This window comes from Pholis gunnellus (genome assembly GCF_910591455.1).
Source record: "Pholis gunnellus genome assembly, chromosome: 24".
Lineage (NCBI taxonomy): Eukaryota > Metazoa > Chordata > Actinopteri > Perciformes > Pholidae > Pholis > Pholis gunnellus.
The window spans coordinates 5665809-5693266 of record NC_136551.1 but is presented as its reverse complement, the minus strand read 5'-3'; the positions used below and the strand labels follow the sequence as shown (position 1 = coordinate 5693266).

General features: G+C 44.8%; 4 protein-coding genes across 6 annotated transcripts; 1 reads left to right on the top strand and 3 right to left on the bottom strand.

Annotated features, from left to right (window-relative positions):
• Window positions 1-757: 757 nt before the first annotated feature.
• ical1 (islet cell autoantigen 1-like) lies at window positions 758-8014 on the bottom strand. Of its 2 annotated transcripts, none has more exons than XM_079185869.1 (15): window positions 7925-8014; window positions 7169-7204; window positions 6927-7080; window positions 5988-6060; window positions 5532-5655; window positions 5240-5438; window positions 5018-5143; window positions 4829-4927; window positions 4661-4746; window positions 4168-4220; window positions 3908-3952; window positions 3619-3792; window positions 3007-3270; window positions 2826-2921; window positions 758-2606 (listed from the first exon to the last, which is right to left on the bottom strand). In XM_079185869.1, exons 2-15 carry the CDS (start codon window positions 7174-7176, stop codon window positions 2491-2493), a joined length of 1617 nt encoding a protein of 538 aa, XP_079041995.1. In that variant the 5' UTR covers window positions 7177-7204; window positions 7925-8014; the 3' UTR covers window positions 758-2490. The 2 variants fall into 2 exon arrangements, with proteins under 2 accessions (XP_079041995.1, XP_079041996.1); XM_079185870.1 differs by having other exon boundaries at window positions 7169-7199; window positions 7919-7984.
• Window positions 8015-8518: 504 nt separating this feature from the next.
• wdr12 (WD repeat domain 12) lies at window positions 8519-12455 on the bottom strand. Its single transcript, XM_079186026.1, has 13 exons — window positions 12306-12455; window positions 12037-12131; window positions 11609-11703; window positions 11310-11416; window positions 10826-10941; window positions 10577-10731; window positions 10424-10469; window positions 10247-10332; window positions 9983-10123; window positions 9787-9892; window positions 9553-9685; window positions 8999-9071; window positions 8519-8901 (listed from the first exon to the last, which is right to left on the bottom strand). Exons 1-13 carry the CDS (start codon window positions 12344-12346, stop codon window positions 8824-8826), a joined length of 1272 nt encoding a protein of 423 aa, XP_079042152.1. The 5' UTR covers window positions 12347-12455; the 3' UTR covers window positions 8519-8823.
• A 1991-nt stretch (window positions 12456-14446) lies between these two features.
• Window positions 14447-18699, bottom strand: nop58 (NOP58 ribonucleoprotein homolog (yeast)). Of its 2 annotated transcripts, none has more exons than XM_079186042.1 (15): window positions 18570-18699; window positions 18016-18092; window positions 17863-17915; window positions 17625-17749; window positions 17408-17544; window positions 17147-17211; window positions 16861-16995; window positions 16521-16666; window positions 16176-16302; window positions 15829-15992; window positions 15599-15733; window positions 15376-15437; window positions 15143-15288; window positions 14920-15047; window positions 14447-14821 (listed from the first exon to the last, which is right to left on the bottom strand). In XM_079186042.1, the coding sequence occupies exons 1-15, from the start codon at window positions 18612-18614 to the stop codon at window positions 14762-14764; spliced, it is 1605 nt and encodes a 534-aa protein (XP_079042168.1). In that variant the 5' UTR covers window positions 18615-18699; the 3' UTR covers window positions 14447-14761. The 2 variants fall into 2 exon arrangements, with proteins under 2 accessions (XP_079042168.1, XP_079042169.1); XM_079186043.1 differs by having other exon boundaries at window positions 14920-15044.
• Window positions 18700-19299: 600 nt separating this feature from the next.
• Window positions 19300-23373, top strand: nufip1 (nuclear FMR1 interacting protein 1). The gene is made up of 10 exons (XM_079185874.1): window positions 19300-19632; window positions 20032-20105; window positions 20237-20341; window positions 20436-20498; window positions 20584-20660; window positions 20827-20919; window positions 21032-21213; window positions 21357-21491; window positions 22203-22459; window positions 22572-23373. The coding sequence occupies exons 1-10, from the start codon at window positions 19392-19394 to the stop codon at window positions 23034-23036; spliced, it is 1692 nt and encodes a 563-aa protein (XP_079042000.1). The 5' UTR covers window positions 19300-19391; the 3' UTR covers window positions 23037-23373.
• Window positions 23374-27458: the final 4085 nt, after the last annotated feature.

Below are 27458 nucleotides of genomic sequence, written 5' to 3'. Positions count from 1 at the left end.
GGAGAGGTCGGTGAACCCAAATACACCGAAGACCACGTGGGTACACAACTAAAAGTGATGTTGGTCTCCGGCATCTCCGTGCCCCGCCCCCCTCTCCTTGCTCCGCCCGCCCCCTTCCTCCTGTAAACGTCATCACTACTCGACTGTGCCTGCTACGGTGGGATAGGAATGTACTGGCTGTGTAAATAACGAGGCTCATTGTGTTTGTATCATCGACTGACAAAGATATGTATCGGAATGAGTCAACAATTGTACCATATTACCCCCCCCTTCCCCTCCTGCTTCTTCTCCGCTGAGTACTGTGAATTACTACACGTCTCATTATTGTGAATAATGTATTTATTTATCGGGAGTGTAATTTTGGGTCGCCAGCGAATTTTAACCAAGAATAGATTACATCGTCCATCTCAGGTTGTAGTGGCTAGGTCACACGCACACACAAACAAAAGATGTACTAACTTCTCAGCGCACACCAACAAGTCTACTACGAAGGGAGCGAACCAACAGCTGCTAACCGTGTAGCCTCTCACGCGACGGGAAGTGATGGAAACCTGTAGCAGAGTAGAGAGAAGTGTGGATGTCATTTATTTATTTATTCGGTGACCTGATTTTGGCGTTTCTCAAACGCAACAAGTGAAGAGATGGGGAGTTCTGTTCCAAAATGAGATATCCACGTGCTGGTGAAACAATCACACCCACGAGCGAAGACGTCTGTTTACAATAATAAAAAGTAGCTTATTAAAAGAGCAGATTCACACACGTGGAACAGATTTATTTCAACTTGTTTTCTTTCTCAAAGTGGATAAACAGCATTTCTGGAACTCAACACAATGATTCCTTGTTTGCTTGTCCAGTTTATTGGAAACAGAACTGCCACGTTTTCATCTGTTAAACCCCTCGAGTGAAATAAAAAGGCATAGTTGAATTAAATAAAGCATTTGTGATTGACTTGAGAAATACATTCTTTTTTTTGTTTGTTGAAGTGTGTAAATCAAGAGTAAACAGTACAATACATGACCTCGTGTCACATTAAAAACAAAAGAAACAGTTAGTGTAGTAGGGGTCTATTTCCCCCAGAAAAGCAGATCACAATATGTATAAAAAAGTGTTTTTCAGAGTTGTTTTTCTTCCCATGATGCACTGCGATCACCTTTACTCCCTTGAGTGAGATGTATACAGGCACACGACTGAAACTGAGGATTTGGTCTCGGTGCATGTGGACGTGATATTCACATCTCAACAACGTAGGTATATTTTCCATAATAATATTTTAGACACCCGACTGCATCTTCATTTTGCAGCTGGTCACTTTGGAAACATTCATAAAGTGTTGGTCGTCTTTTCCTTTAAATGTACAAATGAATTCCATTCCATGACATAACAGTTCTCCAGTGTTGATTCTTTTCCCATAAAACAATAGATTTCATAAATCCATCCGTGAATTCTGAAAATACACGAGTTAAAAAATACAGTATTTTACTTGTTATTTTAGCGTTACTTTAGTTTCTCAAAAAACAAACGGTTATATAATCAGAAAATAAATACAGTTTGATGCAGCTTAGGTGCCGTTATTTGCACATTTATAGGACTTAAATAACCCACCCAACCCAAAACGAGTCAAGTCTGTGTCCTACTTTAAAACTACAAAGTAAATGTTTCAACCGTCACACATTTTTCTTGGCTTGGGATTGTGGAATCTGAGCGGATTGGACTGATTAAGTATTTTTACCCACACTTCATTCAGAGACAGTAGAATCTGGGACGAATGAACAATAAAGACGCTGTCGGTGTCACAAAAGCCGCGGAGCTTGGACAGTGTGAATGTCCACTGTGCCTGCAATCTGACTCCAGGTCAGGCTTTGAAAATGACGCCATGATTCTGATCCGGAGACCAGACGGCTCACCAGAAAACAGAGACTCTCCTGAGGGAGATCAATAAAGCGTCACATTACTTATCAGACCGGTGGAGTCTTCAAGATCCAGAGTTTGTGAAGGGGTCTGCATCAGTGTCAATGTACAATATATTTATAGCGCACGCTCTTCATTCATACGTGACAATCATGTGCTACCATGTTTAAACAACAGTGAGCAGTAAATGGAGACTCTTTCTTTACATCCTGGGTGCCCTGTGATGTGTGCACACGGCAAACAGACACACACCCAAACAAAACGGAAAGAAAAACTAAATAAACCTGCAACCCAAACCGTCTCCCTGCATGAGGTTTGCTTGAGAGTCCGTGTAGTGTTAGCAGTCATTGACGAAGCTGCAGGAGAGCGTTCACCCACTCACAGCGCTTCACCTTCCAGTGTAACACAAAATATGGATTTGCAAGTGTGGATATGTACACATATGTCCTGGTAACATGTGTGTGTGTGCATCAATGTCTCTGTGTGTGTGTTTCACTGTTAACGTGTGGTCTTTTACTTGGTTTCTGACATCCAGATCCTGTGAGAGAAATCCTACACACACACGTATATATATACAGAGCTCTAGGCGTTGAGGAGCTCGTCCGGGGAACGTCCAATGGCGTCGGGGTTTGAGAGGGGGTCCAGGTCTGCGAACAGGTTGAACCAGGCGGACATGTCTTTGGATCCACCTGGAGCAGCTGTCAACAGAAGAAAGTTTAAGTTTAGCAACTGGTTTCATGGTAATTAGATTGATTGGAACTGTGTCTGTGAGTATGTATAAAAGACGTTAATTATCTCAGCAGGTAATTTCATTTGTTTTTAATGAAATGAACACTCAGGATATAATATTCCGGGACTAATGTACACGAAGGTTTTTACTAAAACAAGACAAGAACCCAGATTGAGGGAGAGCGAACCGTTAGCTGCTGCACTTGGGGCCGGCTGAGCTGATTGGCTCTGCCCGGGAGGAGGCTGCAGGGGCGGAGCCTGGAACATAGGCGGGGTCGACCAGCCTAGGAGACAAAGAAAGAGTGATGAGAGCGATGGGTCGGTGCCGCGGCGAGCTCGTCCCTCCAGCAGAGCAGCAGTGTGGCTGACCTGTGGAGCTCATGCTGTGGTCCAGCAGCTGGGAGGGCAGGAAGCCCGTGGGGCTGGGGGGGCCGGAGGGCGGACGCGGCGCCGGCCCGCTCTCTGCTGGCCCCGTGCTCGGTGGAGGAACGCTGGGAGAGTCGAACAGCCCGAAGGCGTCCTGCCACTCTCTGCTGAACTCGTCGGCGGCCCCCGGGCCCGGGCTGAGGAGGTCTTTGAGGAAGGCCATGTCGCCCCGCTCGCCATCCTCCTCCTCCTCCTCCGGTCCCAGACCTGAAACCGATGAGAAATATTCCTAAAATACTTTTGATGTTGTTCCTTTTAGCAGATGAGATGTCAACACAGCTGCCCTAACGTCCCAGTAAATCATCAGTTAATGGTCAGCCCAGAATGTTAAAGTAGTGAGTCTCAGGAGTGAAGAAGACGTTTGTTTTCCTAAATGACAAGTGAAGGAAACAAAGCCTCTTGCTTTCAGACAGCAGGACTGAATCTGAATCCAAAGTGCAAAAGGGAGCAGAGACAGAAAAATCCCAGGAGCGGTGAAACTGTGCCACAACCAAGCCAAGGTGAGTCAGAATCTGCAGGCGGTAGGAGAAACAGAGAGACAGCGGGCCGGTTTACCGGAGGCAGGCAGCTGTGACAGGCTGGGCTGGAGGCCTCCAAAGCCCCAGGGCTCATGTGAGTCTCCACCCTGAGGAGGAGGAGGCAGGTCACAGGCCATGAGCATCAGGTCGTCATCCGGCGGTCCGCTGAGGTCGTACAGGTCGACAGCAGGTGCGCTCGTGTTTTGGCGCGCTGAGGTCATAAAGAGTCGTAAAGCCAACAGGCATCCGGCCCAAAGTCAGCGACAACAGTCCCAACGTACACATCTGTACCGTTTACACACACACACACACACACACACACTTACCACCATCACTGGTTTGGCTCTGTCCATCACTGATGAGGGCGGGGTCTGGAAAGGAGGGCACATGAAAAACACTCAAAAGCAGCTTCTTACATTACAGTATCACTGTTGTACTTTTGTTGTTCGGAGGTTTATTTATATTGCATACAAATGGCTAAACACAGATAATGACATGGCATAACTACAACATACCATTATTTTCATTACACAGGATTTATTATTGTCTATAAAATGTCTTCCTGCCTACAGGGGGCAGCACATACCTGCTCCAGAGGCACTTCCTGATGGCATGTTGTCGTCATCCAAGGACACCAGACTGAGGAAGGGAGGGAGGAGGGGAGGAGGGGGAGAAAAAAAAATGTGAAAGTGCCTTATCTAGCTGGCGAGACGAGGCGCTGCTATTTTTAGCAATGCAGTGGCCTCCATTAGATTTGGAGCTGCAGTCTCACTGCAGGTGTACCGCTCCAAGTAGCCTCAACTACCGCGTGGATCACTACCCATCATCACACGTACAGAGCCGCTCCACTTACATGTGACAGAACATGGGCATGACATCGTGACTGATGAAGACATAGCTGAGGTGATTGTGTGCAAGAATACAAAGAAAAGAGCAGACGGCGAGGGGAAATTATAGAGAAAGGAAGAAAAAAATGCCTGGCAACAGTGTGATGACGGGGCAGGACAGGATAGCATGAAAACATGAGTGTGTGTTGTTAGGACGGGTGTGTGTGTGTGTGTGTGTGTGTGTCCTCTCACCTGTCCGTGTGGCTCTGCAGAGCCCTCTCCTTCTTATCCTCTCGTTTCTGCGCGTCGGTTATTTCCTCCAGAGGGTCTCGCAGTTCCTGTGCGAGGGAAGAAAGCGGTCAAATGTGATGTAGAGACACTTCGGCCGCTGCCCGCCAGCGTCTCTGAAACCTGAAGTACCTTGAGCGTGGTGAACTGGTACGGCACGTGTCCCCGGAAGGCCTCTTGGATCGCCGACATGGCGTGGGCCGTCTTCTCCCAGAACTGCAGCAGAGTGGTCTGGAAAAAGACATGCATTGAATAAAAGGTAGACGGATGAAGACACTTGAATAGAGTCAGTGAACTGTTGAGGCACACACACACACATACCTGGTAGGTGCAGAGGGAGTGGGAGAGCATGTTGCAGCGGCTCGCTCCCAGCATGTCCACCTTCTGACACACGTCGTTCTTCAGCTTCTCGAACTGGCTCTTCGTCCCTCGGACCTGGGCTTGGACCTGACGACGGAGAGGCGAGACAGACAAGAGGGTGACAAACACGCACGCGTGCTTTACATCATCGCGAGAGGGTTCGACAAACAGGCGTCCTCCCACCTTGCGGAACTTTTCCAGCTGCTTGTAGGTGTCCGGGTCCAGTACTTGGGAGACATCTTTCATCCAGAGCAGAGCCCCTCTGTACTCGGTGCGGGCCTTCTCCATGCGGCTGACTGTCAGCAGCGTGTCGGCGATGGCGCGCCGCCGGAACGTCTCCACTTCCTGTTGCAAGCGGTGCAGCGGCGGGCAGAGTGCCATCCTACGGAGGAGAAAATAAGAATTTCCGAAGTTCAGCAAAACGATCTCACTTTACGGTAGTTTAGAATGCATTGTACGCGCCGGCTTCGTTGACCTCTGCTTGGCGGAGGTGCACAGGGCCTTGCTGGTGGCGTCCATCATGTTGCCAGCCTTTGTGCGATCGTGTGCGGCCTGGAAGCGCAGGAACAGGCCGAGCTCGTTCTCCTCCTGAGACAAACCTGGGGAACGCGGCTCAAAGTTTAGGTCCCACGTGTCCACAGAGGACACGGTGGCTTCAAGAAGGAAAGTCAACGACGGTGTGGACTTCCTCATACCATAACTGTGGTGGTGAGCACACTCGTATCTCTGTTTGAATCTCATTTGGAGCAGTGGATTATGATGGTACAAACACACGTCTACTGACGACGGTTAAATATCTCATACAAAATCGAATTCTTTGCATTTGATTGGACCGCTAAACAGTGGGCGGGCTTATAACGTCTGAAACAAACAGCCCCTCTATGGTATTCAGTGATGAGGGGGTCATGTAGAAGGTCTAGTTTGGACTCACGTGTGATCCGGTGCTGGTACTTCTCGATCACCTTCAGCAGCTCCGTGCACGTTAACTGAACCGAGCGGAAGAACTGCAGAGACAAAAACGGGCCGGGTTAGGATACGCCACACAGACCAGCTCCATCTTTACACGCAGATCGCCTGCCACGTGTCCACTTCACGTCTCTTCTGTCGGGACGGTGTTTTGCAGCGTGATGCTTCTCCCTCACTTAGCACAACGTATGTGTGTGTGTGTGTTTGTGTTGTGAGTGGAGAGCATTAACAGCCACGCTGAGACATGTCAACACGGCGCGGGTTGAGTAAAATAAACGGATAAAAAGCGGATGTACGGTTGCCAGTTTGTGTGGAGCCCTGGCTTTGTTATTCAGTGGAAACGTATCAAGAAGAGTAGAGCGCACACTCAAGACTGTGAGAGAGCAGAGGGAGGAGGAGACTTGCGCGGTTACTGATTAACTGCAGAATAAACAGCCCGTCTGCCTCAGCAGTGGCCAAACGCCTTTCACCGTCAGATCCTTAGCCGTGTACAGGGCACTGCTCCTTCACAACACACCTCTTTGACTGTTTATTCTGGACATGAACCAACACATTCAGCGGGATCATGTTTATCTAACGGCTGTGTCTGAGTCACAGGGGGGAAAAAACAAGAGGCACAAGGAGATAAACGGAGGCACAGTTCTGCTTTTCTAAATGAGGAATCTGATGGAGGTGGAGGAAAGCGACAGGGCGGATCGGCTCCAAAGAAAACCCTGCTCTGAATTGACTGTGTAAATGTCCAAAATGTGTCTTTTAACACCTCTTCGTCTGACTTTGTCTCCCGTCTCACTGGGTATGGGTGGAGGGACAATGAGAGCAGGAAGGCGACAGACGAGGCCTGATCGTGCTTCGAGGGTACCCGATAGCGTACTCAGTGTAGTCTAGTCAATCTGTCGTCTCCTACCTCGAGCTTGGCGTCCAGGTCGGCGTCTGACGCCACCACGTACTCGTCCTCCTTCTTGCCCGTGGCTTTGATGAGGACCTGCTTGGTCTTCCAGAACTTCTTCTGCATGCGGGCCATGACCGAGCTGTCCTCGCCGAGCAAGTCCCCCACAAACCTGGGGCCCAGACGGCTTCAGTCAGCTGCGTTTTACAACATAGTAACATGAATGCTATTTACTGGAGTTATGTCATTTTACTACATACCCGTCCATCGTTGGATATCAGCCTCTTTTTTCTGTTCTGAAAACAAAAAGAAATACAGGGGAGGGGGGGTTAAAATAGGATGAACGCATCAGGAAGTATTTTGGAGCTGATGTCAAAGGCTGAAGGTTTCCTGTTGTTTCCTCACACAGGAAGACACATCAGGCGTATGTACTTGGTTGAATAATGCAGATAAGATCTGGTGTGAAACTGACTCAAAGTGGCAGACTAATAGAAATGCAGGAAACAATGAAAGGACTGACTGGGCTACACACAGGCACAGGAAACAGAGCCGACAGCTGTTCCCCCACTGGACTATAATGGAGTTATAGGCGGTTATCGTGGAGGGTGATCTGTGGCTGGACAACAGCTCATCGGCGCTAAAGGCTAAGAAGCTAATCTAATGCGGTTCTGGGAGCAGAGATCGGACACCTGAATAGAGAGCCAGCTGTCGAGCAGGTGTTCGGTTACAGGAAAAAGCTGCCCTGACGACACGGAAAGAAAGATACACAACGCCTTTGTGAAATTCAACTACACTGTAGACACTTGACTTGACAAAAAGGTCTAAAAGAAGTAAACCTAACGGTAGTCGAGAAAAAGGAACGTCAGTTAAAAGGCGCTCGTGAGCTAGCAGCAGTTAGCTTGTCGCTATCATGGCAGAAACAGCACTGAGAGCAACTAACTAAGTGACGAGGCAATTCAACATGGCCGCTTGTTCGTTTGTGCTCGGTTAGTTGAAGTAGGTGAACACACATTTACCTCGCTTTTAGTTTCGTCCCGCAGTCCCGAGCATCCATATGCGGCTCCGCTCGGCTCCTCTGCCTACAGAGCCGTCATAATCTGAGTCAGAGGAACAGGATATGCAGAGTAGCTATGGCGCCGTTTGGACACCAGGGGGCGCTGCTGGCCAGGTAGAGACCGAAGATCGTCTTTTGAAAGAGGAGCCATTCACTCACAGGCTGCAACCTAACAACGAACTGGAATTTCTCGTACATCAAGTTCAATGTTTTTTGCAGTTGTCTACATCAGAAGAAAGCATGGGAGACACGTTGATGCCCGTGAGGTGTTATGGAGTCAATGAGAGCAGCTCACTTCGATATTGTAGTACAATAAAAAGGAGTCGTTTCCCACAAGTTTTCTTTTGCTACCCAAAAACACAAGGACGGTGATAACGTACAACTGCAACATGTGAAATATATCAGACATAAACAATATTTCATGAATAATGTCCCAATATAATGGTGTGTTTACTGACGTTGCAATTCCGTCATCAATAGTTAAGCTAAATTGGAGGTAAAGAAACAACCAATAACAATCTAATACAGTACTTTAATATAGTTTGTATGTGTGGAACATTTTCTGGTCATTTTCATTTGATCACTGTTTTTCCTTTCACAAATCCACCATCGAGCGTTAATGAATGAAACATGAACAGAAGAGACATTTCAGGAGACAAAATTAATTTATAGTTTTCTTGGGTCACAGGGAGACAAAGACAATCCATAAGAAAATATGTGTAAAATTTAAGAGGGGCTAAAAATAACGGTGAAGAAGAAAGCAAGCAACGTTTGCCGCTGTACAAAACTCCCAAGTCGCTGCCGCTTTCGTCCGCCGGTCACAACACTGATAATGTCCATCATTCGGTCCTTATGGTCCGCTTATGCTCCGGCATCTGTCGGACAGGCCGAGTATCTGTAGGTGTACAGTTTGTTATCTGCACCTCCGCTCAGCATCAGCTGAAAACATTAAAAAAAAAGGAGAGAAAGTTACACATTGATTTCATGGATTCAACTGCTGAATATTCTTTGCTTTGGGATTAGATTTGTGTCTTACCCCGCTTTCTGTCCAGTCCACACAAAACACTTTGTCCTCGTGGGCCGCCAGGTCATACAGAGGAGCCTTACAGCTGGGAGATATGAAAGATACGCGTCAGACATATACCAATAAGCAGTATCAACAAAAGACAGATTTGAGTGTTGTAGGCTGAAGAGGCATTTTATAGACTGTATTTTATTCTGACAAAGACAGGAAGCTTCTTCCAGACAGGAAGCCGTTTACTCTCAGCCGTAACAGGATGTCCTGCTCTACACTAAACGACTCATACTGACACATTCTGGATCCTATTCCAGCAACTTGATGGAGTCTGGTTGCTTTGAGGAGAGCCTAGATAATGGCTTAAGTTCCCCGTTGGAAAGGAATGTCTGACGGCAAGATAAAAGAAGTGAAAACACTCTAAACAGAGTGTACATCTGAACTGGTATTGTCTAAAATAAGTTCCACGGTAGTACAACGCTCCTATCTGCTTCTTTCCGCGTGTCAAACGAACTGTCCCTTTTAAGTCCTAATAAGTTGCTGACTTCTACAAAGCATTCACGTGCTTCACAGACCTTCTGGTGTCCCACAGTTTGACCAGGTTGTCCAGGGAGCCGGAGACCAGCTGGTGCTCGTGTGACGGCGCCCACTTCACGGCGGTGACCCAGCCGGTGTGGGAGGTCAGGGACAGCAGCACCAGCGACCCGTCTGGAGCGGAGAAGAGGGGAAAGACAGCGGATATAAAACGACGCTGCAGAAACACCTACGGTTCGCGTGTTCATCTGTTGCAGTTCAGAGCACAGCGGTACCTTTGGTGCGCGGGTCCCACAGTCTGATGTGTCGGTCGGTGCTGCCGGAGGCCAGCCGTCGACACAGAGGCGAGTAGGAAATACAGTTGAACACTTTGCTGCCCGTCTGCAGAAAGGACAAAATAAATGGCGTCAAAATGTTGTCACAGTGACCATATGCGGCCGATGTTTCTGCTCGTCAGTGCGTTTTTCTCACCAGCGTAGTCTTCATTCCTCCCGTCTCCACGTCCCACACGCGGATGGTGTGGTCCCATGATGCACTGCAAACTTCCTCACTGTCGCACCACAGGACAGAGGACACCGCCTCGTTGTGTCCAGATAACGTCATCAGTGGAGTCTGTGTCCACGAGACGAAATGGGAGCCTCATTGTTATTGATACCCCTTCACATTCAGTTTGTTAACTACCGATCTTTACACCAGCAGGTTAGCCGGACTGAAGAGCGATATAGCTCCACTCACCCTGGTAAGGCCGAGCTGTTGAGTCTTCTGTTTCTTCCTCGGTCTGTCGGCGGGCTCTTCGACCTCGTCTGCCTCGTCCGTGGGCACTGATGGGGGGGGGAAAGGTTGGAGCATGTTGGGAGATTTGCTTTTCATTCCGTAAAGCTTAACATGCAATCAGTTGCTCTGGCGACCTACCTGCTGACCAAATCTTCAACATTTTGTCCCAGGAGCCACTGCAGAACTGTATGGGGAGCAACACACATGCTTTAACTGAGAGACTGAACTGACAGCGGGGGGGGTTGTGTTGTACGAATCCTAGTCATTGTGCCTCTATCCATCCCTCTTTACCTTGGAGCCGGTGGGGTCTGTCGCAACAGTGTCGACGCTCCCCGTGTGTCCCCGGCAGCAGTGTCTGGCTTTCACCTTGTTCCTCTCCGAGTTCCACTCCCACAGCAGGAGGGTCTGGTCCAGAGAGGCCGTCAGCAGCAGAGAGGTCAGGCCGTCTGCACGGAAACGCCCACACGTATGTTTTTAAGAACGGCTGCCGTTATCACAAGCGGAGCGATAGATATGCCCGCCACTCCGTCCACCCCTCACCTCTTTTGACCCAGGCCACGTCTTTCACCACGTCCGCGTGTCCGGCCACCGTCATCACCGCCTTGCCCTCCAAAGACCAGATCCTGGCTGTCTTGTCATATGACCCCGTTAGGATCCTGTAAAGAAAAAAAGATATACGAATAAGCTAAATAATTCACATTGTTGGCTCTTGTTTGGGACGTGGGCTTGTTGCAGATATATAATGTGTAAATGGAAAGAAATATCAGTGAAGAAATGCTGGACAAAATAATAGAGACATCACTACACATTTGCTCTGTAGATCACTATGAAAGTGATCCGTCTACTTTAGTATGAACCCGTTAAATAGATGTCCTGAGAATCCTAAATGTTTAAGAACTATGACATTTTTCTTGCAAATATTTGTCTGATTGGGGGTTCATTTTCATTCTCTTTTCTAAATGTACCAAATTTGTGTTGCCAGTGTAATGACCCCTCGACAGTGTGGGGGCGTCTGCCATCTTACCATTCAGCGTCTGCATCCACGGCACTAATCCAGTCATCGTGCATCATGCACTCCTCGGGCTCTGGCGCTGTGATCCGCTCCACATACTCGATCTCCACCACGTCTTCCTGAAACGCAGGCAGACGCTCCGAAGCATGAATATCAAAATGATGCGTTCACAGACAATTCAGTGCCCAGTTGTACTTTCGGCTTAAATCCCACCAAACTCTTCTCTCTTATGCCGATCTCTACTTCCTTTTAATACGAAGAAGACTATGAAAACATGTCCACTCAGGTCTAAGCAGCGAGGCCGGTCGTACCGTAGATATGCCTTCCGTCTCCATGTGAGTGGACAGCGACGTTCGCAGGAACTGAGCCCTGACCAGGAAGTCGAAATCCACTTTGCTGTGAGACGCTGTGGAAACAAATGCATTCAAGATGTATTACGGGAATATTTCTTGAATTAAATGAAGTACTGGGGCTTTTGTGAACCGTTTGATATAATTACGCCTCATCTAATCATACGTAAGAATAATATTATATCTTAGAAAACTAGGCATACAAGTGAAACATCATGTTGATAGATATAATATCAATTGCACAGATCTAAATTGTAATAAATCATAAAAATTGATTTCCCAGCAATGAAAACTTGGTTTAGATCACGTTAAATAAGTAAGCCGACTAAAAGAGTGCCAGAAATAATCAAACATACATGTTAACGTTCAAAGTAAAGTGTGCTTTTTACCATTTTTAGCCTCCAGCAGCTTGTTGATGACATTGCTAAGGTCCTGCACTTCAGAGGCAGCGGGGATGGAGAATGGGACATCATCTACAACATACCTGCAAAGAGAAGTATGTGCTCAGGTTATACCCATCAAATACACACAGACATTTTACATTTAGTAGATTCGTTTGTCATACAAGTTACTGTATCACATGCATCATATCTCGGGATTGTTAGCATTAGCTAGCCATTCCTGTCCTTTCTTTTCGTTAAAGGGAATACGTGCTCACCTTTTGTTCTCTGTGAAGAACCTCGCTTGTAACTGCGACATGTTTAGTTAACTTGTATATTTCTCTAACGTGCCACTAGCAATAGATATCTGAGGTATGGCTAAGTAGCTAATCTGTGCCTTCATAACACAGCCGACTCTCGTGCAGTTCTGCCATGTGGTACGAAATCAAGGAGCTTCAGTTGAGCCCCGATGCAGCCAATCGATGATTCGGATCTGCGCTCGTCCAGCAATGCCTGAGCAACAACCAAAGTGGTATGAGCGAAATGTACGTGATGCTGTGACGCATAATGGACCCTGTGAGTGTGTTGCTATTATCTATTTATTTATTTATTGCTCTTATCATTATTATATTAACTAGCATGTAATTGAAATACTCAAATGCACTTATCTCAAATAGGAACAGTACTTAAAATGTGTATGTAAACGACCAATCCTAATTCACCGTATATGCTCCCATTGTGCAACATTATCAGAAAACACTCCGTAAACACTCATTGTTATGTAGAGATGGTACCCAATTATATCTATCGATCAAGACAGACGAAACCAACCAGTTTGATAAACGTCAAGCCTGGATGACCTGCAACTTCCTGATGTTAAACTCAGACAAAACAGAAGTTATTCTACTAGACCCAGAACACCTCCGATTGTCTAATGATATAGATAAATAGATATATACTTAATTCTTCCCCAGGGGGAAATTTGTTTGTAACAGGATTTTAAATCTACTTCAGCAAACGAAGTAACAGAGTAAAAATAAAAATATGAAAAATGCACAATATATGCAATACAATAAAATAACAGTCATATTCAATACAAACATATGACATAAAGTTTCTCTAGATGGCATTGCCCTGGCATCCAGCAGCACCGTAAAGAATCTCAGTTATCTTTGATCAGGATTTGTCTTTTAACTCCCAGATAAAACAAACTTTAAGGACTGCCCTTTTTCATCTACGTAATATTGCAAAAATCAGGTACATCCTGTCTCAAAGCGATGCAGAAAAATGAGTTCATGCATTTGTTACTTCTAGACTAGATTACTGCAATTCCTTATTATCAGGCTGCTAAATAAATAAATCTCCTAAATATCTACAATTGATTCAGAATGCTGCAGCACACGTACCAACAATAACTAAGAAAACAGATCACATTACTCCTGTATTAGCTTCTCTGCACTGGCTCCCTGTAAAATCCTTCTCACCTACAAAGCCCTAATTGGTCAGGCACCATCATATCTTAAGGAGCTTATAGTACAATATCACCCCACTAGAGAGCTACGCTCCCTGAATTCAGGGTTACTTGTTGTTCTAGAGTCTTAAAAAGTAGAACAGGAACCAGAGCCTTCAGTTATCAAGCTCCTCTTCTGTGGAACCAGCTTCCAGTCCGGGAGGCAGACACACTCACATTTAAGAGTTTAATTATTAGGCTTACTGCTCTCATATGAATCATTTCTGTCATATGCATTGAATGTGTTGTAACTGTTATGCTCATTCTCTATACATGACATCTATTGCACTTCTGTCCTCTCTTGCACCAATGTGAGTCCTGGGACAGAGGATGCTGTATGTGTACAGACTGTAAAGCCCTCTGAGGCAAATTTGTGATATTTATGAATCAATAAATTTAATTCCAACCAATCTAACAAAAAGTATAGACCATTTCAACCATTGCTGGGCAACAGCTTCAGTTCTTTACATTTTTCATTCACAAACGCTTTATAGCTGCTAATATATATGCTCCTTTTTTTCCCCTTATTTTAAATATAATTATCCTATTATGTGCTACAAATGTTTACCTGAATTTGTTGTAAATAACAGAACTGTGAAATGACATTCTAATGAATGGTTGTGTGTCCAAATACATACATTGTATTGTTATTAGCCTCAACGATGTATTTTTCAAAACCCCAAGAACCGTAAATTATACAAACACCCTGCTCTGTTCATGGGGCTTCTAGCACACATGATTAGGCATGAATGCTATATATACACACACACACACACACACTTTAATTTTAATGAATTATAACAATGACCATTTAGGACTATGGAGATGCATTGCAAACCTTAAACACAAAGATGTTTATCTCACCAGGACGTTCAGTCTTGGACAATAAAACGATTCGTCACAATAGAATGGGGAATCTTGCTGAATTTAATACATGTCTGATGCAGAGTTTACAGTTAAAAATCAACTGAAAAAAAACTTTCAAACCAGGACTTTGTGGAAAAGAAATATTTACATTTTCACTCATTTAATAACTGGAGATCCACGATGGTTGTAAAGCACACCTTCTTCAGTCATAAAGTTGTTGATTTTCTTTAATGTGCACTTATTTACTTGACGTCAAGAAACCGGCACTCAATACAGCGTTGCCCTTATTAGATATAAATGTATGACACAAAACTAAATTGACATAAAAACTAAAAACAGAAAATATACACCACTATTTCACTCATCATCGTCTTCCTCCTCTTTGATCTTCTTTTTCTTCTTCTTCTTTTTTGATGACTGGAGAGAGAACAGAAGTGAGTACAACAAATGTTAAAAAACAAACACTGGAAATCTCGTATGAACAGTCTGTAGATGAAGTTTAAAGAGATCCGTACCTCTGTGACTGGTACTTCTTCCACTTCGGCTTCCTCCGGTTCCTCTGGTTCCTCCTCTTTCTTGTCCTTCTTTTTCTTCTTCTTTTTCTTGGGAGTCTCCTCCTCTACTGCTGCTGCTTCTTCTTCTTCTACAAAACATGCAGAAAAAAAAAAGATTGTGAGCCTCATAATCTCCATTGTGAGCACTTCGCCACTAGATGGCATTTGTTTCCATTCTACCCACCTTCTTTGACTGGTTGCTTTTTGGCCTTTTTGGATTTGGCCACCGGTGTTTCGGGCTCTTCAGCCTCCTCTACCTCCTCGAACTTCCTCTTCTTTGAGGTGGAGGGAATAGTAGAATCGCCGGACGGATCGTACATTCTCACCTCACTGCGGAGGAACAAGGGGGTATTTAACACCTTTCTTATTTACATGTGGGAATAAATCATCTTTGGAAAGGGGTTTTGGAGTATTCACCTCTTGTGCTGGTATTTATCTGCCTGTGCCATTGCTTTGCCCGTTCCGCTGATTCTTCGGATCTGAGAAGAAAAATAAATGGAGAGAAAATAAGATGACCAGCAGAGAGAAAGCTCAGAGCAGATAGAGTCCTAAACATTGACCAATTTAACCAGCACGTAGGGCTGGGCGATACTTCAGAGACACAAAAAGGTAAACATCTTTCTCTCGTAGTGTTACTTACTCCTTTCTCCTCCAGCTGGCGCAGCCTGACCTCCAGCTTGGCCCGGTTCTCCACTCCCATTTCGGCATTCGTGTCCTCTCCCAGGGCGTCATAGCGAATAGCCAGGGCCGCTTTAGCTGCCAGCATTCTGGAGATCTGGACAGATATTTAAAAACAATGCCCATGTTTATTGTCTGTCCAATAGACTGTGACAAACATTACTGAGTCCAGTCATGTTCTTCTGGACTTACCTTGCCCTTATTCTTGGCACTGGTCTGGCCCACTAGGGAAGCATGGTAGATGAGACCGTACTTGGGTGTGTCTTTGCGAGTCTTCAGGGCTCTGAACAGAGCCTTCTCTGCTCCGAGGATCTGCACTGTGGAGGCCGGATGCTTGGCCAGATTCAGAAGGGAACCTTGCAGCAACAGGAAAGACAAGTTAACATGTTGCTCTCACCGGTACCTGCTCATTGGGCCTGTGGGCACGAGCTCAGAGGAGGTAGTGACATAAAAGCATCAGTCTTTTTCAGGAAAGCGACATCAAGTCATAATCATCACCGCTCGGCTGGTTTTCACGCCGTCTCCTCTCTGTGACTCACCGGCATGCGAGATGAGACGGGCTCCGACCAGCTCTCCCACCATCACGGTCAGGTTGGGGGCGATGGCCGTCATTCGGTTCTTCAGGTAGTCGTACAGCTGAGTGCGGTAATCTGAGATGTCAATCACCTACAGAGAAAAAAGGAGATAAGATTTGAATTACACCTGTCAGCAGGTCAGAGTCAAAGCGGTCCTGTAGCTGAGAGCAGGAGCCGTAATGTGTGACTGTTCAGATGAGGTAGTGACTGAAAACCCACATGATTTGTTTCAGGGCAAAGACGACATGTCGTCATCATCACAACTGTCACTTGAGCTCTCCAATGTTCGACAGTAAGAAAGAGACAAACCTGATCGCACAGGTGCCGTATGTTGCCGATGTCCTGCTCAGACACTTCTGTTCCCATCGAGATCTCGGCCGCCAGTTTGACCTCGGCCTCGATTTCCTCGGGGAGGATGTCGGACAGATCGGAGCCGGCCACGTTGGTGCGGTCACCTGAGAGACGCACAGAGACACGTTTGGTTACTCAGAAATACAGTCATTGATCTTTATGCATGTATCTTACAGCTGATCTAGGAAGCATAATGGATAAGACACTTTGCTCCCACTAGGAACTAAGCCTCTCAGCCACTGACGCACCAAACGTAATATGTATGTATAAGTATGTGCAAAAGTTTTTTTTTTAATACCTATTTTGCGGACCGATTTGCAGTAGACCAAGTTGTCAGTGACTACCTTTCCCAGCTCGGGGAAATGCCAGCCGTACCATTCTCTGCAGCGCATGATGTAGTTGTTTAGCTCCTTATCCAGGTCGTCCAAAAGAGCTGAAGAGACCACGACAAATACAAAAAGTCAGACTACATATTCAAACACAACCGCCATTACATTAATAAAATCATCTACTAACTGCAAGAAGAATCATAACAAAATGTGATAATGGCAAAGGGTAATTGGTGAATATTGTATTCAACTTACAGATGGCCTGCACAATCATAGTGTCCACTTTGTCTGGACTGAACTTCAGCTTGTAGCGGGATAAACTGGAGAACACAGAAGAGAAATGAATGAGTTATTCCTCACGGCAAACTACTTTTCATATTCCTGTGCTTTGGGGAGAGATGGCTGCCTCAGCGGTAGTGACGAATGCTGAGGAAAATCCACAGGAGGTTTCAGACAGCAAGTGTAATCATCGACAGCGCTCGCATTTACGCGATGCCGCTTCCGTGCGCCACGTACCTGTGAGCTAATCCCAGGGACATGGCGCTGATCTCCTTGGGCGGGAGGCCGGTGATGAGGCTCTCCATCTGACTCCTGATGCACCTCATCAGCTCGAACACGGCAGCGTTGTGGACACAGCTCAGGTCCATCTTTTCCTGAAAACCACAGCCGTTTAAGACCCAGAACTCATGCTTTCAACGCGTAGCCACTAAATACTATCAATTTGCATACTTACTTTAATGACCCCGCCGAGTTTAGCATCGCTGATGGCCAGCTGCTCGTGAGCATCCTTGGCCACAACCTTCTTTAGCACTTTCTTCAAACTCTTGCCAATTTTTCCCTCGGTAAGGGCAGTGGCAGCTGAAAGGCAGAGGTCAGGAACATCGCATTAGAAACACAAATGCACAGAACCACAAAAACACATCACAGATCCCAGGTGTGCTGTATTATTCCGTAAAGACATATGTCGTTACCTGCTAAGGCCTCTGTGGTGTCCTGAAACTTCTCAAAGTGCTTCAGCTTCACACTAGCAGGGACAAAAGAAAACAGTTCAGACATGTGTTTCACACGAGCTACACAGCATCACATGGCGACAACTCTGATTGCATGGCATCTAATACACTTACATTTGGTTCGCCTTTTCAGGAGTTTCAAACTCCTTATACAGGCTGTCCACCTCCTGCAGCTTGGATTCATCGAGGACCTGAAATATAACAGAAGCTCTCCGTTAGTTGTCACGCATTTAAAAAAAATGTAGATTTATGGGTAAAGTTACTTTCTCCTGAAAAGTTGGTGTTGATCAACTAATACCACGAGTTGTATTACATTTACAACATGGATGTGAACACTGTTGTGAGAAGTAGAGACATTCCTTTAAGTTAACTCAGCCTCAACATGCACACGTGGTTACAGGGCCTTTACTCTGCCATGCTGCGTTAGCTTACACTTTAGCAAAAACACTCGTTACGTTACAAGCGAAACGTTAAATAAGCCAGTTGCCCGACTGTAAATAAAAACATTACTATTTCATTCTACTCACTAACGTTACATACAAATGAAGCAACGTGCGTGCGGGTAGTTAGCCACGAGGCTATCCTAAGCTAACGTGGATAGCTAAAGAGTACAAAATCCATAATTATCTACGTGACAGGAAGCAAAGGACGTGTTTATATACACATACCTTGAATATTGCATATCCAGCGGCGGTTTCAAATAACACGAGCATTTTGCCAGCAGCTCAGTTACTTTTTCAGAAAATGTGCGCCCTCTAAGTTGAGAGCCTCCCGAGTCACCACGCTGCTGCTCCCACTCTGTATGAGAGAGACACGCGGGCGAGAAGAGAGCACCAGGAAGCTGACGGGTTGCCAAGTCCGTTGGTTCGACATCACCCGATATCAGACATGTTTTAAAAACCGAATCGTTGTTTCAGCTACGTATGGAATATGGGTTTTCATGCATAGGAATGATCACCGTAATGCGGTATTAATAATTTACAAGTGCAAATATCTGTTTCATTTAATAGTTAACGCAAAAGTAAAAATAACAGCGAGTTTGCTATTAGAAAACCCAGTACCACCAAACTTAAGACACTACATGTTTTCCAGAACATATCAGGAGTCAAGTTACTTTATGTATGAAATCAAATTCCACACGTGTTTCCTCCACAACCTGGCAACCCAAAAAGAGGACGTTCGTGTCAAATCTCGCGATAAATCACCGACTCGAGGAAATGATACTTTTAGTAAAACCTAAAACGCAAATACCGTTGCAGTGGAGCATGATGTACAACTTCAACAAAACTATAAGCTACTGGTAGACGTTCATATTTTGTTATTGTGTTCATATGTTTTATGTACTTCCTGCTCTCGCGGAAGTGACGAGCGCATGTGCAAACTGGAGCAAAACATGCACATGTGAGAGCTGCGTGGTGAGAAACCCACGTTTACTTTACTTTACGAATATACTTCACTGTCGACGCGAAGAAAGACCTCGGCCGTGAAGTATGGATGAGCAGGGACACTATCCTCCGCCGGACTTCGGCTGTCCCCCTCCGACTTCCATCCAAACCTACCAGCAGCAGCCGCCGCACGCGAGCGGCTTCCAGCCCAGCATGTGGAACTGGAGCGAGACGTCCTCCGAGCCCGTGTGGGACTACAGCGGCCAGGCGGGATGGCATCCCGGGGCAGCGGCAGAGTTCGGTTTCCCCACGGGTCGTGGGAACTATGGACAGAAACGTCCACACGGTGAGTAGTCTATTCAGTCTATTAAAGGTTATTAAATCACCCCAAAAAAGAATCACAAGGGCACTATAGCCAGCTTAAAATGGCTTCTTTCATCCACATCCAGACAAAATGATAGTCTTTTAATGATCATATTGAAAACAGACAACTAATGTATCTGTAAATATCACATTTGATCATGTTTACTTGACCTTATTTTTCTTCAAATAATCGCTATAACTTCAAAATCACAACCGGTCAGCATTATCAGACTCTAGTGTGAGTGTAAACCGAACTTGGTGTGTACAATTGGTGGACTGTCCCTTTTTAATAGTCATAAAGAAAGCATTGTCACATTATTAATAATGAAAGAGTTGATGTGTCTATTTGTGTTATGCTGTCTAATGTCAGTCCTGTCTTCAGGTCAAAACTATGGTCGTGAATGGCATCGAGGTGGAAGACAGAGTCACGGAGCCCCCCACAACCATGGGAAAAAGGTACCTATCTGTTAGAACACTACAACTTTAATCATGATCTTAACCTTTTTAATAGTTATTATCGAAACAACAGCAGCGCGCTCCGCACCGAGAACAAGCCCAGCTCCAGCTGATCTGTCTATAATCCACAGCAGAAAATCAAGAAAGAACCAGAGTGGTCCCATTTTTGCGACACCTGTGACCGCGGCTTCAAAGACCAGGAGAAGTACGATGAGCACGTTTCTCAACATGTCAAGGTAGTTTAATATATCTTTAACATTTATAATAAAAGGTTTAATTTATGGAAGTAATCAAGTTCCTCTGACTACCTCCATCTAATCTCTTTCGTAGTGTTCTGTGCCGGACTGCAGCTTCATGGCTCATGAAAAACTAGTCGGCATCCACTGGAGGAACGTAAGTGAAACAACTCGCTGTGTATCTTAAACTTACAGTATTTTCCCTTTGTTAATATCGGTCTTTTTCTATGTCCCGACTGCAGAACCATGCACCAGGCGCTAAAAGGATCAAGCTGGACACGACGGACGAGATTATGAAATGGAGAGCGGAGAGGCGCAAGTCAGTGATCTAATTCTATTCCCATTCTAATTCATCTTTGAACTATTAATGGCATAATATCATAAGGTGATCCAGATTTTCTATGTTGTGTGGATTATGCATGGATTTTGCATAAGACGCCTACTTCCAATCAGCAAAACGTAATCGTACTAATTTGACTTTCCAGAAACTTTCCGACACTTGAGAATATGCACAAGAAGAAGAAAGCGATGGAGGTGCGGGAGGAGACGGGAGCCGTTCTGGAGACTGCTCAGTTTGGGTAAATGTTCAAGTGCCCGGCATTTTTCTTTCTTTTTTCTTTTATTGCTCACAGAAACAAAAGTATATCCGGACTCGCTCAGAGCTCATCTTATCTAAACTCTATCTCGCAGGCGGATGAGAGGCAGAGGCAGAGGGCGGGGTCGAGGCCGTGGCCGGGGCAACAGAGGGTTCCGTGGGCGTCACCCTCGAGGCCCTCACCCGTCGGACAGCAGCGAGACAGGGAGACCTCCGCCCCTCACCCAGCCCCGCAGGGACGGGGATCCACTGGGCGCGCTGGCCAGCAGTGACCATGGTGAGGGACTCATCTGACGTGTACGCGGCTAAAATATGTCACCGCGCCTTTATTGTCACGTCTTGGTTGGTTCGATATCGTCTCTATCATAGAGAAAACACAACTGTGATGGTAATTGATACGTGTTTCTCGCGTGCTTCAAGATTCAGACCGAGAGGACCCAGCCCCCGAGTCCAGGATTGGTGGCCTGGTTGTGGCTCCGAAACGGATGAGCTCGGCTCTGGGCTCCCTGGTGGCCAACTACGGCTCCATGAGTGAAAGTGATGAGGAACCAGAAGGTGAGTTTGCCACCGTCCTCAAGCTGCTACAGAACACACTGTTAGCTATCAATATCCAGGTCATCCAAAAGAGCTGAAGAGACACTGATGAATACTCTTTAAGTCAGACTGAATATTCAAACACACAACAGACATTAGTCACCACTAAAGCTGATTGTGATGGTAATTTGGTTATTCCATTAACCAAATCATCTATTAATGATACCCTATACCCTCCCTGGCTAACACGGTTAGCTCTGTTTTGACGTTTTGTCGTCTCATTTAGTCGCTTGTTAGCAACCACCATAGAGCTTAGAAATTCACGAGTGGTGTATTTATTGTTACTAATACTTTTTAATGTCGTAGAACAAAGCGTTGCTTGTGTTAACAGCAGACCTTCATTCAAGTATCTAACCAAAATTATTAAAAAAAATGATGAAGTATGGAGAATACAAGTCGATAACTTCCAAGTCTGGAAAGGTTTGTGGACAGGAAATGTGTAAATTACACCTATTCAACCTCTCTATAAATAACTGCAGTGACAAATACAGTTGTAACTGTATGTCTGAACCCCCACATAATGAACTAAGTCATTTAATTTGACCCAAAAAGACTATTATAGGTCGGTTGTTTTTATTCTGTTACACATTGACAGACAAAATACAAATTGGGATAAAGCATGTAAAAAACAAACACTTAAAATCTATCATATTCTTTTTTCTTGTGTTTCAGACATCCCTATTCAGAGAGCCAAAGACCTTGTGCAAGAAAACCAGGCTCTTCTAAACACAATACCACAAAAGTGTCCGGACAGAGGACCCTCGAGAGGGCCGGAGACCTCTTCACGGGTTACAGAGGCCCTTCACACTCCTAACGGCGGAAGAGGACGAGGAGGACGAGGAGGCAGGGGAGGAAGGGGCGGTAGAGGAAGGGGCGGTAGAGGACACCAAGATGCACCGCAGAAGCGTCGTCCCACTCTACTCGAGATGGTATTATTATACAAGCATATTTCACAGGATCTTAAATTGAGATAATACAAATATATTTAAATGTAGATTATCTATATAATGCAACATCTCTATTTTCTTTCACTCTGTTTAGTTGCTGGCCCAAGATATCCGCCACGAGAGGAATGTCCTCCTCCAGTGCGTGCGCTATGTCGTCCGAAACAACTTCTTCGGCCTGGAGAGCAGACCTCAGGACCAGAGGGGGATGAAGGATGAAGTCACACCAGCGATCTCAAGCGGAGAGCACGCGGGGAGGCAGGAAAAGCCACCAGATAAAGCCAAGGCTCAGTTTACAGAGAGAAGTTCAGCAGAAGTTAATTATCAGGAGGAGTTGGAAACAAGTAAAGCTGTTGTAGTTGACCAGTGTTTGCATACGTGCTCAGAACCATCGAAGGATCCTCCTGTGGAGCCGGTTACGGGACATTTCCTCCGAAATGCTGAGGAGACTACAGCGAAAGACGGTCACAGCCTCTCTTCAACGGGCACAGATGAAATCAAATCCACTTCTGATGCTTACGATGATGAAATATGGGAGAGCCCTGGTGCTGTCATGTCTTAGCAGATTACTGAAATGGATTTATTTTGTTCTGAAGCATGAGTGAGACATTTGTCTTTCAAAGGTTGCTGTTAATACTTTGAAGTTGTTATTTTTCAAGGACTATTATTTCTGATGTGATGTTAGTTTGACTAACAATATCCAGTTATATTTTTGTAACATGCTTTGTACTGAAGAAATCTTTTTTTTTTTTCTTATGCAATAAATCATGTAATCTATTGATCATTGAACAGTTTGTTTGTTTAATTCTATTTTGAGCTTGATTTATGGATATGTTTATGATGTACAATGTGTTGTTTTTTTAGTTTTAAATGAATTATATAAATGAAATAAATAAATGAAACCCATGTTAATTCTGAGTATTTATGACTCTTTATTATATCATATGTGCAGTAACACGTATTATAAGCAGTGTCGTTGCAACATAAACAAACATTCGTTGGGTAAAGGCCAGAAGATGAGATTTTAGATTGATTAAACTATCCATCACTCAAATTATTCTGTTAACCTTCCACTAATTGAAAAACCACTAAAAAAAACGCATATCGTTTTTTGAAATAATTCTGCCCCGTTTTGCCATTTATGGTATAAAGAACATTAAATTCCTCCGAAATAAACACGATGCTTTGGTTCTATATAAAGGTTTACTGGTCATTGTCAAACGCTGCACCGCCCGCCGGACTGCCCGGGATTATAAAACGAGCGCAGCCACTTCGGCCTAAAAACCACCTGATCGTTTCTCTCAACGTTTGGGTAGCAACAGTCAAGTTGATTATCGGTATGCGAGTCATGTAAGTAGTTAACATTGGACGAGAATAACATGTCATGCAAGCTACGTTAGTGAGAAGACCAATATATATATATATATATATATATATATATATATATATATATATTGTAGTAATTAGAAAGTCACATCATGGCTGGAAGTGTTCGCGTTGACCCATCGCGTGTCGAGTTCAACGACGTCGACAGTCCCGGTAACAAATGTTGGGAAACGGTCGAAGACTATTGCTGGGAAAGCCTGCGTTAAAGGTAAAGGAACTTCTGAGGTCATTAACTAACAAGTTATACGAAATTAAAGAATACAGATGACGTAGCGTTAGCTTAATGGGGATTTAGCGCTAACGCTAGCTTAATTGCTCGGTAACGCTTAGCTAACATCTCGCGCGAGAAATTAAGCTAACTTTAGCTAATTAACTCACTGAGCTAACTAACTTTAATTACGCTAAGCATGCACCTTGTTGGTTTGATACGATACGATCACGTCCAATAATATCAACCAATCCAATAATCCATCTATTATCTATCTATATCTATGATCTATTATCTATTATCTATCTATCTATTATCTATTATATATCTATCTATCTCTGTCTATCTATTCATCAACGGGACATGTCCCAGCTAGATTGTGTGAAACAGATAATATTCAAATATTTATTTGTTTAATATTTATTTTACCAGAATAGTACATTAGTATATATAATAGTACACTTTTTTCCCTCCTCTTTAAGAGTTGTCCCTCAATGAACTCTCTCTGTATCTGGCTACACTATATTAGCGTTTGGATTGTAAGTTAAGATGCATATGTTCATCTCTAAATGTGTGTTTCTAAATGTTTGCTATTTGAATTCAAATGTACCACCAAAGTGGTTATTTTTAAACACGTGATTGATGCCTTTCCCCACCCTTTTCTTCTTCTTCTTCTTCTTCTTCTTCTGTTTCTTTTGTCGTGCAGTTGTTCAAGTTCACAGCGTCCAGCACAGCCAAGGTGGTGGCTTCTGGTCTGTCTGTAAGCGGCCTGCTTGAGTTTACTCCGGAGGAAGAGAAGGAGGTCAGAGACCACCTTCTGATTCATGTAGATGATGTAGAGACCATCAAAATCCCTCTGCTGGGGTAAGCAGGCTACACATATGTTATAAGCATATGATATATATATTAACCATATTAAGTACCAGACAAACTACCGTATGTTTTGGCATTTCCACACTCTGACTTTCTTTATATGTTCCTCTAGATTCCCCAGGGCTTGTTCCTTCGTAACAGACTCAGTACTAGACTTTGGGTGCATCGCAGCAAGCAGTCAGGTGATCAGCAAACATCACCGTATAACCAATCAGGGATCAGCACCAGGTAAATTGAGCCTGTCTCTCTTGGCCTGGAGATACTGAATCTTAAGTTGCTCACGCGGTGATGACAATCATTTTCTCATACAAAGACTCCATGACTCATTCAATTTATGTATCATCACATCTATCACCAGAAAACTTTTCTAAAGCCCGACAATGCAGACAAACTTTTTGCAAAGAGGGCCACATTTGATAAAGTGAAGATGCCCGGGGGCCAATAGTTCCTTCTGACATTTTTTTAACCACAAAAGTTACATGAAAATACACACTGTTATATTGTTATATTGTGTCACATCTACAGGTACATAACATCAACAGTTATAACATATCTTATACAAGAGTTTAATAACATAAGTGCCATAAGTCCAAGTGCATTAGTGTGCTTTAGGCTTTTCACTGTTAATAGTGACAGATGTTACCGTTCAAAACACTCAATTTCAGATTGATCAAGGAACAGATAACTTGCTGACACTAATGGGAAGGGTGATACTGAGATCTAGATTTAAGTAAAGAGACCAGGTCTGGCTTGAGAGCAGTGGTTGAGATGCGTAAAATGTCACGCAAGTGGGAGTCACTCATCCTTGACCTCAATCGGTTCTTGTTAAAGTTCATGACTGAGAATGTTTGCTCACACAAATATGTGGAGCCGAATAAGCTCAGCATTTTCTTAGCGAATGACCGCATTTCTGGAAACCTGCTTTTGTCCAGCTGCCGGGAAAAGTCAACAAGAGAACACTGCTGGTGTTTTCCGCGGCACTCATCGTCACACTGCAGCTCAATGAGCTCCAGCTGCAGCTGTGGAAGAGCATCATTATGGTCCACGGAGAAGGGAGAAGAGAACAGCAACATGTCCTTTTCAATAACTGCAAAGTCCCGAAAGCGTTTGTTAAATTCCACAGAAAGAGATGTGATAGCTGTTGCGTAACTCTTCATTTGCGCACCGATGTTGTCCTGTGGGAAACTGTCAATGACCTCTTTCAAAGCTGGGAAGTGCGCGGTGCAGGGCTCTGTTTGGGACAAGTGTCTTTGGAAAAGTTGCAGTTTGGTTCCAAAAGCCTTGATGTGAGCGTATAGCTGGCTCACCACTGCATCTTTTCCTTGAAGATTAACATTCAGCGCATTCAGATGCTTTCTTATGTCAAACGAAAAAGCCAGATTTGCCAGCCATACAGGATTGGACAGTTCTTCCATTGGTTGTCCCTTCTCACCCAAAAAATGTCCAATTTCCTCTTTGAGAGAGAAAAATCGCTGCAGTGCGGACCCCCGACTTAGCCACCTCACATCGTTGTGATATATTACGTCACCGTATTCAGCCTGGATGTCACGCAAGAACTGCTGAAACTGTCGGTGGGTTAGAGCTTTAGAGTGAATAGAATTGATTGCCTTTGCCACTGGTTTCATAACATCGTCAAATTTGAGATGTTTGGCGCAGAGAGCCTGCTGGTGAATGATACAGTGAAGTTTGATAGCGTTACCTGCTTCTTCGCTGACTTTATTGCAGATCAATGTGGACAATCCACTTCGCTCACCAGCCGTGGCAGGCGCACCATCGGTAATGATCCCAGAAACTTTACTCCACGGTAGTTTCATATCATCAACAGCTTCACAAACAGAAACGAATAAATCTGTTCCTCTGGTTTGCCCTTTAAGGCTTTTGAGGTCAAGCTGCTCCTCTGTCACGTTCATGTTGTCATCAACTCCTCTTAAAAAAATAAGTAGTTGTGCAGTGTCAGATGCATCGGTGCTTTCATCGCAGACTAATGAGAAATAATCAAAAGCCCCTCCCCTGTCCCCCAGTTGTCTCTGAATATCTGACGATATATCCTCAACTCTCCGTGCCACAGTGTTGCGTGCCAGGCAAACATTCATAAATTCTTGCTTCTTCTCGGGGCAAATGTTCTCCACCATTTTCATGACACAGTCTTTGATGAACGCACCTTCAATAAAAGGTTTGCCATGTTTAGCTATTAACATGGCCACTTCGTAGCTGGCTTTTGTTAGGTTTTCCTTTGACTCAGAGGCCCGCGTGAAGAATCGCTGTTGTGATGCCAGAGCAGCTTGGAGTTGCTTCACTTTTTCAGCGCGGTCACTCCCTGTTAGCTTGTCGTACGTTGTAGCATGTTTAGTCTCGTAGTGTCTCTTTACGTTGAAATCCTTAGACAAGGCAACCGCCTCTTTACAAATTAGACAAACACAATTGCCTCGATTTTCAGTGAAGAAGTATTGTAATTCCCACCGCTCCTGAAAGCGGCGGCCCTCACTGTCAACTTTTCTCTTTTTTTTGCAGTCGCCA